This window comes from Takifugu flavidus, chromosome 15, assembly GCF_003711565.1.
Source record: "Takifugu flavidus isolate HTHZ2018 chromosome 15, ASM371156v2, whole genome shotgun sequence".
Lineage (NCBI taxonomy): Eukaryota > Metazoa > Chordata > Actinopteri > Tetraodontiformes > Tetraodontidae > Takifugu > Takifugu flavidus.
The window spans coordinates 12,920,437-12,937,981 of NC_079534.1; the positions used below are offsets into that span (position 1 = coordinate 12,920,437).

Sequence of the window (17,545 nt, forward strand, 5' to 3'; positions counted from 1 at the left end):
ATGAACTCTCTCATTGCAGGGAGAGGATGATATTTGCCAGGTGCTGGGGATGTATACAGGAGGAGATATTAATCACTGGAGATGGATGTCAAAGATCAGAGGATTTCCTACAGCCGAAGATGAGCAGCGCGAGCAGGAAAAGTGACACGGAGACACAGTAACTGGCATAAAGGCGCACTTAACCTTTCAGAGAGGATGCTCGAAATGAAGCAGCACGCCGGCGTCTTCTCAGGGAGAGCGCATCGTAAAAGTGTAACAAAGAGAGCAGAGATTATTCCAGATGCATCGCCAGCGTGGTCTGCTCGGCTAATCTGCAGCTTACAGTGTTCTGAGTCGCCCATGAAGACTCAGCAGGGTGCAGTTGCGTAATTACGAGGTCACGCGCCTCTGACGTTGTTGTTTATGGCTGCTTTTGTTCGTTGCCCTGCGCCACCGGGGGGAAGAAATGCGATGTGAGAGAAACGAGTTTGGTGTAAGTTCAGCACCGTAATGCCTCCATTTTCATGGAAATGTATGGATTTAATGTATACCAGCACGCGTGCCTCATATTATACAGACTGTTTGTGAGAAAAGATTCTTGCAACATCTGTTTGGTATATTTTGAAAAAGAATTCTTTCTGTAGCCTCGTATGTTTTGTTGTGCTGTTTACCGAGTGAAAAGCTCGCGCTGAAGCTATTTTCAAGTGAACAGGCCTCCTAAATCATCAAGTTCAAATGGATATGATTGCAGTTGTTTGATTGACGGCTCTACGTGCCACAAATGTTTCAAAACTCAAATTAGCCGTTTTTTTCCACCAGGGAACTGAATAAAGTCCTCAAAACAGAATTTTAATTCGAGGTTTCCATGACAACTTCAGCTCTCAACATTAAAAGGCACATCATTTGAATAGATTTACGCTACATTTTTGTGTTAAATGTCACATTTTAGGTGCCAACACCGAATTCTAAACAAATCAATAGACAACTAACCTGATGGGATCGTAGCAACCATTGTAAATCTGGGGATTTTTAAAAAAATTTCATGCTGTAAATATTCTATTTGATGTGCACAGGGTCCATATCTGCCTCTGAGTGCAAACAATGGTTAAATCACACAAGTGCAATGGAAATGAGATTTTCCTTCACATGATTACACTGTCAACACCAGATATCCAGGGAAGAAAAATGACACTTTAATGGAGACCTGACGTGGCATCTTCTTTGCGCAGTGACATCTGCAGTGAGGGAGTGAAGCATCACTCTGGGATGCTTCCATCTGTGTCAGTCCCTCACAGAGGAGCTCTCCTACACCAAAGCTACTTTTTGTTGCTGCAGAGCAGCAGCCTGAGGTGATTACGGAATTACACAATTATTCCACTATTGTGGCTGTGGTCCTGCACGGTTTAATAGATGGAACATTTTGCTCATATCACAGCAGCAGACGGGTGCTTGTTCACCAGCGGCTGCACACGGAGGAACTGTGCGATGTGCTTGGAAACAGCGACGAGGACACGGTTTCTGCCCGGTGCTGTCACAGCGCGGCTTTGGCCCGGATCCCCTCAACAAACAGCTGTGATCACAACTGGCGGAATTAAGCAATGGCATCTGCCTCAAGTGTGAAAGAGTGCAGTTTCCTACGTGCCAGCTGTGGAAAAATGAATTTTCACATGCTCCATATCTGCCATTAGTGTTGACATTTAGAGTAAGCTAGTCACTCAAGCCTTTTCCTCAGTGAGGACAGTAAATTCAAGAGTAAATTTGTAGTAAGAAATGAGTGCTAGTTTAATTTGGGGGTGTTGTGAGGAAGAACCTGCTTGTGCAAGCACACGAGGATGATGTTCCCTTACCCTCACACACATGCTCATAGGATCAGATGGAGACGACACTCACATTGGTCCTGACCTCAGGGTCGCTGTCCCTCTCATAGAATGCTGGGTCGAAAAAAGATTACCTGTCCGTCATTGTCTACTTTCTAATGCTAAAGCAATAAAATGCTTTTGTCGACCGTGCGCTGCAGGACACACACCTGCCTCTCTGGCTAAGTGAGAGCTAAATAAAAGTCAAGGGGAGTCAGTGAGATCAGACATGTTTTTAATTCTATAAATGTACTAAAACCCAACGTCCAACGTCAAGATTTTTTTAATTTTTTCCGGAGCTGTAGACTAACACTCTAAATTTTCTGAATCAATTTTGAGTGTTTTGGGTTTTTTTGGTGTTATGAGTGAATCTTTAAAATACATTTCAGCTCATTTGAATTCAGTTTTGAATTGTGCAAAATACAAAGAAATTTTGGGATTTCAATCCATTCCAGAAGGAACAGCGACACACATAATATAACCTTTCTAATTTGACTCTACAGAACTGAATTAGCACCGGTTGACCTTTGGACATTGCTGAGAAATTGTTGTAAAATAGCTTTTTTTTAAAAAAAAGATTCATCCTAATTAATCTTTTTAGATAACAAATGAAATCTTTTAAGTTAAAAACTCCCTTTGAGACTCTGGCTCCCAAATAAATCTAAACCAGACAATTCAGTGGCTTAAAAAAGGAGACTGTTCATACGTTGTTCAGCACATAAGAAGAAGGAAATTGTTATCCAGAAGCTTTGAACGCTGTAAACTGCAGCAAAGCAGCAGATGGTTTCTGAGATCCTAAATAAATAAATAAATAAACAAATAAATACATACATACATACGTACAGAAATATAATCCTGTATTATGTCTCGGTAATCTAATCCTACACGCAACTCTTTTTTTGAGAGACTGCAGGGGGAAAAAGTGCTTTGGCAAAACCCCTGAGATCTGTTGAATGTGGAGTTTGTTTGAGGGGTGAGAAAATATGTCATTTCGGAGTCGTGGTTTATTCCAACGTAAGAGAGCGCGCACCAATGAGAGGCTGCTACGCTCCCCCGTACCTGCCCCACCACCACCACACCCCCTCCTTCCATGTGTCCACACACTCTCTGCCGAGCTCTGCGCTGCGCGACCTGCCGCCTGCCACATCTGGAGCTGCTTCCCAACACCAGAAACTTCCACTTTTGCGTTCGCGAACTGTCCGTCAGCGCACAGTTGTGCGTTCTCTTGATAGTAAGTAGAGACTCCTGGGGTCCAGTTGACGCATCTCTCCTCCTCTGAGCTATTTTATTTTCAGATTTAGGATTTTATACATCTAGCTGCAGCAAAGCTGACGCGCTTTTCTGGAAGTGCTCGTCAGAACGATGCGTAAAAAGCAGAGCACAATCGGGGAAACGGGGCTTTAATTGGATCCGTTCGCGCCAAATCAAGTAAAGTAGTCCGCGAAAAGTTACGTTTCACAACCCGGCGCAACTATGCTTTTATGGTATAACTGAACCACGTCTGAGACCATTCCACGCCGCCCGCACGATACTTGTTGGCTGCGTTTACGGTGCGTCACAGGCGATTGTGAAGTTGAGCTGCGGCTGGTGATGGACTGATACGTTTCTTTCTTATTTCAGTCCAGCACTGATTTGGAACGGGATGCTGGAATAAGCCAGCATGCTGAAGTGTTTAAGTTAGTCTGAGGGGATTTAAAAGACCTAAAAATACTGCGTCGGTTTCCCTACAAAGAATCATTTGAACTTCCCACCGCAGAGCGAGAGCGACGTAAATAGTTTTGACATGTGGATGTAATTTCAGAGGAGGAGAGACGGCAGATGCAGAGAAATAGAGTAGGCGTGTCGTAGATTATGGGAAATTAAAAAAAATAAAAAATATATATACTGTATATATAAAATCGGGGCAGGAGCGCAGCGATTACAGCTATGAATTTTCAAAGCGCCATAAGCGTCCAGAGGCCAGATGGAGTAAAACACACACGAGTCTCCCCGCTTTCAAGAGAGTAAAGTAGCCTAAACCATTTCATCTGAGCATCAGCAGCTTCTGTTAGGGGACCCTCTGAGGGAGAGTTGCGTCAGGTCAAGGATGCCGCTCCACCATCTGGACTTTCTTCTCATCTCTTTATTCAGCACGTGGTGCCTGGTAAGTCAGAGCTGATTAATCAGCTCAACCTTATGTTTTGATGCTTGTGACAGTGGCGTAGAGGGGCAGCTGTTGCTGCAGCGGCCGCTTCCTTTTCTTGGCTGCGTTGCGGTCGTGGTCCTAACTTTTGCAGCCCTCCATCACCTGCAGGGAAGGTCTTTGTACCCTTTGCAAACGCATTACTGAGATTTTATTTGTCCTTGGCCTAGAAACCGATGGAATCACATGACAGGGTGATGTCAGCAGGTTTTATAAACAACATCCCCCTGTTGTTTCTGCACGTGCATGGAGAATTTCAATGGTATGCGTGTACTTGGACACGATTATTGACACACATATGGAGATTGGTCAAATCTCGGGGGCTCCCATGAATCGAGCTGCGGAGATTCATTCAAGTGCATGCAAATGGTTTGCATACTACAGCGCGTTCCATCCCTGAGCTGCTGCCTGACCCGAAGCAAGTCTCAGAGATACGGTGCAAGAATGATTCATTCATCACGGCAATCGTTACCTGCACGATTCCACTCCATTTTATACCTTTAAATCAATATCTTCACACATATATTATTAAAGATCTCCCTAGAAATCATGCAAAACACACACACATGTCCTTGTTCTTCTATCTTACTGAGTACTTTCATAGACCTAATGCATACAACAATCAATGTCTTATGTGAGCCAAAACGTCCCAATGTCCCAAAAATGTCCTCACTTTGCTAGTAGAATGAGTACTTTGGGCCTCAATTTGTAGCAGGTACAAGAACACACGCGCAGACACACACACACACTGGAGACACAGCAGCACATCAATTGGGTTCTGTGTGTTTTGGCTGAGTCTGTTGTGCATTCAACAGGCAGTCGGCCCAAACCCTGAGGTACAGCACATTTTCCCAGTGATGTGGTCCATCAGTGCACCGCAGCAGGCCTCCATGCTCATTGGTTTAGATGGCAGAGGAAAACAATTATAACATGGCTCTCTATTTATAGCTGATTCAAAACTGAGGCTGTTCAAATGATGTTTACCCATTTTTTAGAATTTGGTGTTTGCTCAGTCTTCCTCTCCACAGAAGTAATTTGTTTCCGAACGGAGACTGTCAAGATTTGATAGAAAGGGATAAAAAAAATGCGTGAAACTTTTTAAATTGACAATGGAAGGTGTCAAACTGTGCGTCTGCGCCTTTTCGCTCACTCAGCGTTTCAGCCTTTACCAGAACCTCTTAGGCTCGTAGCACTTCTAAGGAAAGGAAGCTGTCAAATCTGAGAAGGCTGCAGGAATCCTTCCATTGTGTTTTCTGCAGGCGCGCACGGTGCCCGTGCGCTTTTGTTCAGTGTGCCTGGCTGCCACACTGACTCAGTCATCATGGATGTGCAGCATTCAGGGAGCTCCTCAGGCTCAAACTACCTCATGACTCTATTTTCTCCCAGACAGAATGTCTTCCGTCCTTCTAGATGCACTCCCACAGCTAGGAAGAAACATGCATTATTAACAGAAATAGAAGCTGGCACTTGCTAACACTTAGCTCATCGAATTATTAACTGTCCGTTGCCTCGTCCTGTCCGCTGGTGTTATCTGATTGGCTACTTCTGTAATTCGTGCTAACCTGTCAATGCTGAAGCTCCCTGTCACAGTGTAGCTACACCGGTTTAACAGCGTTAGCTTGTGATTCTGACAGCGAAACAGACTTCAGCATTTACAGATGTAGGTCGAATAACGTGCACATTTGATTCCAGTTCCACGACCAAACGACTGATGCAAGTTCATTTCAACACAGGTGAATTTGGTTAACTCCATGTCACTTAAACAATATTGTACAGCATAGCTATACTGCAAAAAATATTTATTAGTCACAGAAGTAATAAAACATAAATGCAACACAGCAAAAAATGGATACCAAAGAATATATACCATAATGACATATTATCTATTGAATATGAAGATTAGGTGAAAATAAAGCGTATGGGTCTTGAAAATTGTGGACTAATTTACAGCCCTCAGCTGCTTCTCGGGTCTTTATACACAGATGAGCCTTTCACAGCAGCTGCATCTCTGCTAAATTAACCTGAAAGGAACTTCAGAACACAGATTAATATTCAGGGTAATCTTATCTCTGTTTGCCTCTGGTGATTAGGGACAAAAGATTATTTTACACTAATCAGTTTGAACTGATGGAGCATTTATAATAATGGCTTAAAACTTGAAATAAACTCGCCGTGAACTTTCTCCAGCATGTTTTTCTTTCCACTTTTGTGGGTCTGAGCATGAACAAATATCTTCTTATATCTGTTCCTCAAATTTGCATTTCACTGCCCAATTAGGGCGAACCCATAAAGTCTCATTGTCTGATTTAATTACTCGGCGGCTTCATGCAAATACTTGTTAGTAACTAACGACACTGACCTCCTTTTATAATGCTGAGCAGGTTTCAGGAGGTTTCTGCATTTTTCCGGGACTCTAACTTTAAAAATGGCAACATTCTTTAAATCCATACATTTATTGTAACTGTTGAAAAGGATTTGACCTGAATTCCCTGTATTAATTTTACATTACCATTTACCATTTATAATAATGTCATTACCGTTCTGGTGATGCGAAAAAACAGCATAATGTACTATAATTACAGTAACATTACATTTATTCCCGCTCCTCTTGGGACCCATTTAATTTGAACCACAAATGTCGTTTCAGTGATCGCTCTAAACTCTTTAATGCACCAAAAATCCCACTAAATGACTCTCAGAGCCGTTCTTGTCATTGTTGAATTGATTATGGCGCTTATAGCGTGTTTGTTACGTATGCTGTGTACAGCCGAGGAACCATTTAACGGTGCAGCACTTGCTCGATTCAGGGACTCGAAACAGTTTTTCACAGCACTTTGACCTCTAAAAAAATGGAAAAAGTGCAAAACTCGGGCCTCATTTAGAAACTGTCTGTCAACCTGATGCCTTTCATTCTTGGCTTTGCATTGTTCTTATTTATAAGACCTAATGTTACTTTTGGATTGTCTTTTTATTCCTTTTTAATATTTCCAAATAACTATACTGATTACTATAAATCTGTCTATAATTAATGATATCTTCAGGGAGTCGCATCACATTTTCCCCATGCAAAAACAAGGGGAGCTATAAAAGGGGCATAATGAGGATTTTTTTTTTTTTGAGGTGATACAACGATGATATTTACCCAATCCTGCTGGTTGATACCGTTCAGCTTTTGTTTACATATTTAGTTTAAAATAAAAAAATCGTAATCTGTAGTCATGGAACCTGAGGGGAAGAAAGGCCGAGGTGTCCAGAGCAGGGACACGTTCATGCTAACAGCTGATGAAAATCACATGTTTGGCTAAAACTGTTAAAAGCCACAAATAAAGAGCAGTTTTGACTCTTGACCCCAGCTTTAACTTTAGCAAAAAGCTGCAAAGTACATTAAAAATCGACGTCATGGATCATTACGGTGAACAAATGACCAGCACAGTCATCTTTAAGAGTATTTTTGTAATTGATATATTTAGTTATGCACAGTTAAAACTTTATTTTGAATCTGCAGCAACTGTGTTAAACATGAATCAGTTTGTCAATATCAATTAAAACGATAATGTCCACAAACATTAGCGAAACGGGGAGTAAAAGTGTCTGTAATTCTGATCTCTTTATAAGTTATATTAGATGTGATATTAGAGTCGACCAGCCTACACAGTCGGTCCACCCTCCATGTTTAAGAGGTTTCGTTTTAGTTTGTCCAAAGATATTGATATATATAATATATTATTATCAAGAGACACGTTTCTAGTAAACAACAAGCTTTGGCAGAACGTGCTGCTAAAGTCCCGGTGACGCCAACGCCAGCCCTACACTTCACTCACGTTCATGGAACGTCTCTTTCCGAGGCTCGCATCTGCTTCACAGATACAAACACTCCATTTATGTACCTGTTTATGCCGCTATTGTTGTCCCAGCAAACGTTCCCAAACATATCTGTTGCGTTTTTATTGGAACCAGGCTGTGCGCTGAGAACGGTGCGACCACGTGCACCAGCAGGACTGCGAGTTATCTGGCATCTCCCCAGGTCTGTCAGCGTTGGCCTGGACCAAGTGGAGATCTGAAGTGTCTCCGCTGCTTCCTGTTGATTTTGGTTATTCATTCTGTTTGTTTAACTTATCAAATTACAGCCATTGTTGGGAACAAATAAAGAAGGTCCAAGAAAAATTTTCCCTCTTCTGTTTTGCCTGGACAGCGGTGCGGCTGCACGGTTCTGATTTCTGGTGTCTTATGTCCTCGATGATGCTGAATGTGGGGTGTTCTAGGCGATCCTTTTTGTCCTTAGATAGCACTGATTTGCTATTGAGTCTCCAGAAATGTCCTGTGTTGGCGTCACACCAAGATTGCTCACCCACAGTGGCGATAACCTCCACCAAATCTGCTCACACGTGATGTAAATAACCGTGCACGGAGGTAGTGTGAGGTGATCTTCTCCGCTTCCAAGGCGAGGACAAGTTGTGGGACGCGTATTGTCAGCAGTGATGACAATGGCTTAGCAGATTAGTGCTCGTGGCAGGATCTGAAGTCACAATCATAAAGGGCTGCGGTGATAATCACAATATAATAATAATCACAATATAATAACTTAATGTTGGTTTCATGTTGCCGACTTTGACAATGTGAATCCCATTTAAAATTCACCACTGTTACGTCACCAGGTAGCAATTTACTGATTGCGGGATTTTGTTTGGTCATGGCTAAATCAGCTAAACTCAGAGGCGCACGGATACGTCTCTGTCTTTGAATGTAACACAGCGTAATGGCGCGGTTTTGCGAGGTGGCATTTGGAAAGCTCATGGCTTCGCTTCCTGTTGTTTCTCGCCTCAAATTGAAGATATCAAAGCACTCAAAGCTTTGAAGAGTGTCGTGTAATTCAGCATGGAGGCGCGTGGGTAAATGGAAATCATCAGTATTGTTTAAAGTAGATGGATTGGGAAGTGCTATTTTTATGTTGTTTTCATTCCAAATGGAAGATTTGAGATATCCTGTCTGGTTTTGGTTCTCCAGCATGTGATGTGGATTTAAGTGGCACGAAGGTGTAAAGCACGTGTTTGCAGCCGTTGTGCGCCGCCCGCCGGCCGTCGATTGTGAGTGAGCCGCTGTCGTCACTGGTCAGTTAACATGTTTGCCTGAATTTTCCTGGGATCAGCCCGGGATTCAGCTCACAGAGGCAACTTGTAGTGGGGATGTTTAAAAAAAGAAGGCTCACACGCACGTCATTGTGCTCTGTGCTCCGACTGCAGAGCTGTACAGTAGCACAGAGGAATCCAGAAATAATCAGATTAGCGAACCTCCCTCTTAATGCGCACATTTTGCAGCGCAACTATCTATTTTTTACAGTATTGTACCGACTGGCACATTGCTCCAATTTGAGAGGGGGTCTGAGTGGGGCCCATAACGTGCGTGTTAATGGGGGAGTCTTCAGTTTCAGCAGCACGGTAAGGTTATACCATGGCTGTGTTTGGCTCAGGAAAGGGCTTGTTTTCTTGACTTACCGTGACCTCGACTTAGTCTTTTTTTTCTTCTCTTTCTTTCTAAACTTTTTCAGTGGAAGAAAGTCAACGCACGCGGAACCCAACTCCACTTTAACGCCTCACTGGAAACATCACGCCTATGATCGATGCGCTGATAGAAGCGCTGCCCTGGCCGCCTTAGATTCCATCAAAAGTTGGCGATTTGTTTGTTGCTGGCGATTGTGTGACTGGTCCCTCTCATGCTCAGACATTTTCAGATCCCAGGCACATAAATTATTTTTCCACAGATAAGGCGGGTTTGGATTGGACACCTAACACATGCTGTAGGCGGAGATTTCCCTGCAGAAGAAAACAGAGCTGTGGACGAATACGATAAGCTGCCTTTCTTGTGTCAATTTTTGATAAGGGGGGCCACTTTTTCCTTCTTTCAGTCGGCCCCTCGCTCAGTTAAGATTGTCCTGTGTAAACACAGTCTTTGCTCAAACATGGCGGGATGGAAGAACAGCGTGTTGTAACTCTGCGGCTCAAAAGTCAGGCGCGCTTTGATTGATTGCTGCTGCCCTGTTTGGGGTCATTTTTCACCAGTTAGCTGCTGTATCAATATTGCGGTGCAGACTGCCTCACGGGCAGCATGCTTGGAATCCCGCAGCGGCTCAGGCGGGTCGACATGTGAAAGTTTTCAGAGATAGCACGGGCGTGACATTTCTAGCCTCGCCTCGGCCTTGCCGCTCGTCAGAGCCGTGAATAGGGAAGTCGAAGAGCGGCGAGAGTCGCGCTTGTTGACACTCCTGGGAGCAACGGGAAAAGTGGAATTTCACATGTCTTAATAGTTTTTTACGTGATTTGGAAGCGGCTCAAATCCCAGGTAGGAATAGTCCCCCTGGCTCACGGCGCATGGCTGAGCGGAGGCCAGAGTTCTTAAAAGGACCTTTATTAGGTTCATTGCAAAACTCTGGAGCTTATGAGTTTGTAAGTATGCAGTTCACAGGTCTGGATTTTCCAGCCGTTAACAAGAATTACCCACAATGCAGCATTGGGAAAAATGGAAATAAATCACATCTTCACTTGCATTTTAAATTCTTGAAGTTTTTTCTCATTAAATAAAGATGCAATCCGAGCTGGAATAGACATCCATCTATCCGTACATCCATCTATCCAGCCATCCATCTATCCAGCCATCCATCTATCCGTACATCCATCTATCCAGCCATCTATCCATCCATCTATCCAGCCATCTATCCATCCATCTATCCAGCCGGCCGGCCATCCATCTTCCACCACTTTACAACCCAAACATGTCGCCAGCTCATTGCAGGACTGACATATCGGACAAACAACCACTCACACATACATTCACACCTAAAATCAATTTCGAGTATCCAACTCACCTCGACCCTAAACGTCTTTGGACTGTGGGAAGAGGCTGGAGCAGCTGGAGAGAATCGAGACAGAAAATTAAAATGGCCCCCAGGTGGTCGTACTTGTGTGGTGACAGTGCTAACTGCCGTGCAGTCCTTGGAGTAGATGGTGTTGATATAATTATGTAAAGATATAACAGATCTTGTTTTCGGGATGTTTGGTTCATAGTGAACAAACAAAGGGCTGAGAGAAGAGGTCAGGGCATGAATCTGAGCTGCATAGAATGTTCCTATTTGCAGGTATATAAATCAACATTTCATCATATATGCTTTGAATTCTATTAATAACACTATGTGCATACATGTAACGTCCATAACTTCTGCCTGGGAAAGGCCAACAGCAAAACCTGGAACCAAATTTCACGAGATAAAGCTCAACATACCATGACAACCAGCTAGCGGTTTAGCAGGTGTCTCAAAATCAGACTGTCTCGAATAATCCGGCGCTCCAGGTCACCCTAGTTCATCACATTCCTCACGCCCTCTCCTCACTATCGCTCAAGGCTGGCAGATAGAACTGACAGGTGCGTCTGGTCAACATCACAGACTAATTTCACAAAAGTAGAGATTAAAAAAAGGAGAAAGTGCTCAGTCTCTGGCTGCTCTCCAGCGATAATTAAATCTTTGAAACTGTCCCTGAGTGATGAGCAGTGGTAAACAGCTGCAGACAGAAGCAACGCAGATGCATCCAAAGGGCTTTTGTGCTCGAACCTCATCACTTTCTGACCACCGTGCACGGTGAACGCGTTTAATCTGTGCCACTTGACTTGTATACAGTGAAGTAAATGTGATTCCGAACTTGTTCTCATCCGTCCACACGCTGTTTGCCCTCAGCTACAGAGACTGCCTTTTACTGCCCAGTCCGAGTCATTTTCGCTCAAATAAAACCACAGTTCAAAGACCTCGGCGCCACTGACCTTGTACGAAGTGGAAAGCTCATGCTGACAGGCGAATTACAGGCCTCTCAGCTGGAGCACACCGTGGACACTGTAGTCCATGCGCACTTGCACTTTCTTTACTCGCCGCTCTAGCATCTTCACCTTCGGCCGCTCTGAATGCTTACACATTAGTGTTTGGGTTAGACATTAAATCCTTTATAATGTGATGTTTGTGAATGACCCCGTAATCCATTAATGGCTCAGCGTGTCATTTAGAGGCTTTATAGAATCAGATTTGGGAAAGAGCAGCTTTTTATAGGGTCAGCAATCCTGCAAGCAGCACTTGAAGAGTAATGTTAATAGTGTAGGCCAAGAAAAATGCACTATATTGATACAAAGCAGCATAAACCTCGTCACTGACCTGGACATCATCTAACCTTTGGACGTGTGCTGGAGAATACACACAGATCTCCACAATAACAGGCTTTTACTAATCTTGCAGCTTGCACCGCGTCGGTGCTTTTCCCAGAGAATTATACTGCATTTTATTCATGTTGAACCTTACAGCGGCACTTTAGGGAAACACAGTGTATAAATGATTGTTTCTGCCCTCGCCTTCATTTGACCGGGAAAAATATGAGTGTGAATTTTTTTAAAAAAAGCATTTAGTTTCGTCACATCACTCCTTTTATTCTGAAAGATATATTTTATTCCTCGGCAATTGCTTGTTCACTAATGACATTGTAATTACTGGCCCTTCTGTTAATTTGAGGGCTATGATTTCAAATTTATTTGGACATGCCTCCATTAAAAAGGCTTCAATCACGGTGACAATCTGCACAAGATTCATCAGCCCCAACAATGAGCAAATCAAAAGGGTGGGATATTAATTAGGCACAAGAGAGACCTCAGGTGATTAAACATTTGCAACTTTGTCTATAATTTCCACTCTATTGGAAAAGTGTTTGCAAGTAGGAGCCTCGGACAAACAATGTCATCCTAATTTCTAGCAGACGTCTGCAGAGGGTGGAGAAAAGAGGACTGATTGCATGGAGAGAAGTCCCCTCTGAGCTGTCAAACCCCAGCTGATTGATCTGCTCTGCTCTTGTTGGCAATCGGCACTAAATTTTCCCATTTCCATGTTTGAGTTTAGTTGTGTCAGTAAATAAAATCAATCATTCTGTAAACCGATGATGAGGTATCGATGCGAGGCGGCACATTTGGCCTTCATCTTCTTATTCATCACTTTTTTATAATCACATCATAAATCATCCTATGGTATGATGACATTATAACTGATCAAATTTACAGTTTAGGGTTTGTTTTGCTGTCTTGTCTCCAATGCTGCCAATTTAAGCTACTGGTGAAATTCAGCTGCAGTACCGCCAGCGGCCACTAGATAAATGACTACAGTAGCACAAGAAGCTTCTTAGAGTTCACTTAATCAACTCAATTACTGTATATTTGCAGAGGAAGACAATGCTTAAAGCATTTTACTGTCTTCTTTGTGTGCACATGAACATATTAACTAAGTGAGTCCCACAGAGAGATTATAAGAGTTATTCAATTAACTAATTAGGAGTATTTCCACATTTAGCTACTCTAGTGTAGAAATACAGCTAAAGAAAATACATCCAGAAAATGTTTAAAACACCAGTTTCAAGGCTCAAATGTTCAATGTCACATTAGTAAATATCACAAAAAATAACCGTATTTGTATTTTCTTTTAGTCACCTATCATGCTCTGCAGTTAACAAGTTTTATTCAAGTTAAATTTACATTTCCAATGCAGAACTGCTGGATAATTATCAGCAGAGGCCTGGCGGTACCTGGCCTCCACCTGCGTTCACGTGCATTCACGTGCTTCTGTGGCATCTTGTGGGACTCTTGACAAGTCAACAGTCACAGAGGAGAATGAATATAAAAAGCCCTGCAGGCAAATAATTATAATGTTGACCTCCAATACAGGAGGAGGTTGTCCAGTCAAGCAGATTGAGGCTTGATTAAAGAGCGATATAGCCGTTGCCATGACGTCACAGACAGAACTGAATGTCATTGACTTCTACCTGAACCCTGGGGTGGGACGAAATGACCCGCCTGTTTCTCCCTCTCATTATATTTATCAAACCTTTTGTATATGAAAAAAATTACCCAGAGAGAGCTTTCAGCCCCGTTTTCTGCCCCCCTTAGCGTGTTTTATTTAGGTGAAAATGTTATTGAAATATAAATGAGTCCATTAGCTGTAAATGAAATCGTCCAACGCTCTACTTTTGCTGGCCTTACCTGCCTCGTTCATAATTACGATGGGTCAAAGCAGCAAGCTGACGTGCACTTTCATTAGATTCACCCACTTCAGAATCAGACAGCTGGAATTGGGAAACGTAAATTATTCATTAGATGGACAGAGGTCCAATTCCCTGTTCATAATGTCTGCATACTTGCAATAATCCTCATCTATTTTGATCCGGGGGATTAAGGAGGATGATGTCACGCTGCAGCTGTAAGTGTATCATATGCCATCAGTGTGTCGTCTAACCGCCCAATCTGTGGGGGAAAAAAAAGGCTTTCATGTATTATAAATCTCCTTTAAGATCTAAATATAACCAAAGTAAAATGCCCATAATCCAGACCTAAAGTACTTTCTATATTTATGGACCTGACCCTTTGTGCTACCCCGGCGGATATTAGATATGACACCTCAGTCATATACATTAAGATATTGTTAAACGTCTGATGTATTTAACAGTTGCGTAACCATTAGTGGGTTTTAAGCCTTTGGTGGGAATGAAATTGCAGCACTATTTATTTTTATTATTATTTTGAAAGAATTATGTGTATTAAAATCACTTACGTAACAAAAATGACAGTTCTTTTTCATTTGTGAGACCAACACAGTCACGGTGATCCTCTGAGCATGATGCATTTTGCCACTCCACTCCACACACACACACACACACACACGCGCGCGCATACACAATGTTTCCATCAAGGACAAAAGTGCTGTTCTTTATCCTCACAGCTCCAGCAGGGTATAATTAGGAGCTAAATGCTGCTTTAAGTCAGAATGTGGTCGGCAAGCGTTTCCAAAGGACAACCAGTCTTGTGGTTTGTGGTTTCTATCCTCAAATGCAAATAGCACAGTTGAAGAGGAGTGGCACTGACTCACAGAGTTTATAATATCCAGCAACCTCATCCGCTAAAACATTCATGCGGCGCAATATGTCAAGAGTAACAGATTCCTGTTATTTTTCCAGATAGTGGACGAGCCATTAAAAACAAGATTCGGCAGAGTTATAATTTTGGAGACCCCCGTCCACTCCCAGCCTATTTTGTAGAGAGGGAAAGAAAATAACAGGAATGTCCAAAAACCCCTGGGATCAAATTTTGAACATATGCCAACAACAAGGAAGTGAATGTTAGCCTACGGTGTAAAGAATGGCAAATGACCAAAAACAAGTACATAAAACAAACATTCGCCTGTACTCCTATAATAGGGGCGCTTTACGGAGACCAGGGTAAATATTATGGGTGTATTATTTATCATCCATCTGATGAAGCTTGAGTCGGGGAGGAAAACCTCACTTTATACGAACATTTACCTAAAACTGTCATCTGCACTGGAGGGTCGTCGCTGGAGCGATAGAGGAGCTCACTGTGGATCAAGGCTGTGTTTAAAAATGGAAGCATCAGAAAACTGGTCAGTGTGTGTGTGTGTGTGTGTGTGTGTGTGTTTGTCCTTGATCACAGCGAGCAACTGGACTTGAAAGATGTTTTGCCTCTTCTTCATTTCCTTGTTTGTCCTTGTATTTACTACACATTAAGTACCAAAATACTCATTCTACTAGCAAAGCGAGGACCTTTTTGGCGAGAAAGGGCATTTCGGCTGGTCCCCACAACTTCAAAGGACTGTTTGAGGGTTTGGACAAAGTTTTAAGGTTGAGGTTAGAATTGGGTTTGGGTTACGGGGTTATTGGGGATGGATAGAATGTTGGTAGGGAGCGGTTTTATATCTATCAAAGTCCCCACAAAAATAGAAATTGGAGAATGTGTGCGTTGCACCAACCCTTCCAATCTTGCTTGAATCTTGTTTGTAACACTTAAAAATACTGCAGCAAAGCGGCGAAACAATGAGCAAAACAGGAGCGCCTGGGGGGGAGAGGGTCACAACAGTTAAAGACGCGACATTTGAAACCAGCGATAAGAGGATTATGTGTGAAAATACCCCTCAGATGGAGCCCGTATGATTTTCAACAAGAAAAGAGGAGATGAAAGGAATCCTCCAGATCGCCGCTCGGCAGAGAGTAAATTCTGTTTTCCATATACAAATGTGGGGAGACTATTTCTGCCCCAGCTGGAGTTCGAACAATCCATTGATGGGGGCAGGGAGCTGTTATAATAGAGTGATGATAAAAAGGATGCAATTTAAAAGGAAATCATTTTCACCGAAGACAAAGACTCTTTCAATTTCTCGTTTAATAGCGCCTGACGCTCGAGGCTCGTCTTTATCAGATGAGCCACTGTCGGCTGGAGCAGATTTAGCTGGAGCAGATCCAAGAATCATCTCTTGACATAGACACTGAATGAGGATGCCGAGCGATGCAGGTGCAGTCGAGCCAGCCAACCAGCCTCACACCTCCCGGGTGAACCGGGTCATCTGGGCGGTCGTAATGGCGTCCACTGAAGCGACCACCTATACCTTACGTCTTTAGATCAGGGCCATTTTTGTCAACGCGCCACCGTGTAAAATGTAGAAATCTGACGCAGAGTCGGATCAGTGTTGATCAGCGTTCTATTCTTACCGCTCGGATTTCACAGATTTCCCTGCTGCCGGTTCTGATTTGCGTTCTCGCCCGTGGTTTGTTTGTGTTGGAGCAGCCGTCTCAAACCCCAACTGTTGTTTTGCATCCCAGCCAGCGCGGCGTCTGCTCTTTGCCTATTCCCTGCAGTTTCAGCTGCACGTTCACCACGGCCGCCTCTCGTTGCACGTCTGTGTCTGTGGGATTAAATGATATTATCATGCATGTGTTACCGTCATTTGGATGCACCAATACATTCTTCATACGTGCAACAACTTTGATTTGGTGGAATAAAGTTGAAATCTATCAGATAGGGAGAGGACCCGTGGTTGTCGTCCACGCTAATCTTTTTTTTATGATTCCGCTTACTGGGGCTGTGTTGGTGCATGAATTATGTTATTGAATGCATATATTAAGCATCTGTTTAGTGCAGATTCGATTAACTAGAATTAAAAAAAAATATGTCAGACCAAACTGCTGCGACACACTACAGACAAATAGCAAACAACTCTAATCGGCCTGTTTTTGTGGTTTGTTTAAACTTAGTAGTATCGTGTGTTTTTGTTTCTAATCATGGCTTAATGCTCAAGTTCCCATGTCTGACCCTCAGATCCGCTGCACAGGTTTCCTGGAAATGACTTCGGTCTACCGCAACAAGGAACAAACAAAAACAGAGAATGATAAAGCACAAGACCTTCCACAGGCCAGATACCACAGCTACTCATTCTGGACAGAGCGTTTCATTTTTGTCATCAGAATCTATATTTAATAAAGAGAAATTAAACAAGATAAAACTGGTGGGTTGCTGGCGTGACCAACTGGGTCCCAGACACAGCAAATATTTTCAAACCAAATATAACCGAGCAAAGGAAAGTGACTAAAATTGTATTTCAACCCAGAGGCTAAAAGTGGACAGTTTGAGCCAGTATTTGATCGCGGTGCAGCGCTTTCTCGACACTCCGGTC

At 43.0% G+C, this 17,545-nt stretch overlaps 1 protein-coding gene across 1 annotated transcript in view; it reads left to right on the top strand.

Moving 5' to 3' along the window:
• Positions 1 to 2,934: 2,934 nt before the first annotated feature.
• The window catches only part of pth1r (parathyroid hormone 1 receptor), a 33,478-nt gene continuing 18,867 nt past the window's right edge, over positions 2,935 to 17,545 (top strand). Inside the window, exon 1 of the mRNA XM_057055736.1 lies at positions 2,935 to 3,978. Within this exon, the coding sequence (XP_056911716.1) occupies positions 3,922 to 3,978 (57 nt within the window). The 5' untranslated portion in view covers positions 2,935 to 3,921. The remainder of the gene's footprint in view (positions 3,979 to 17,545) is intronic.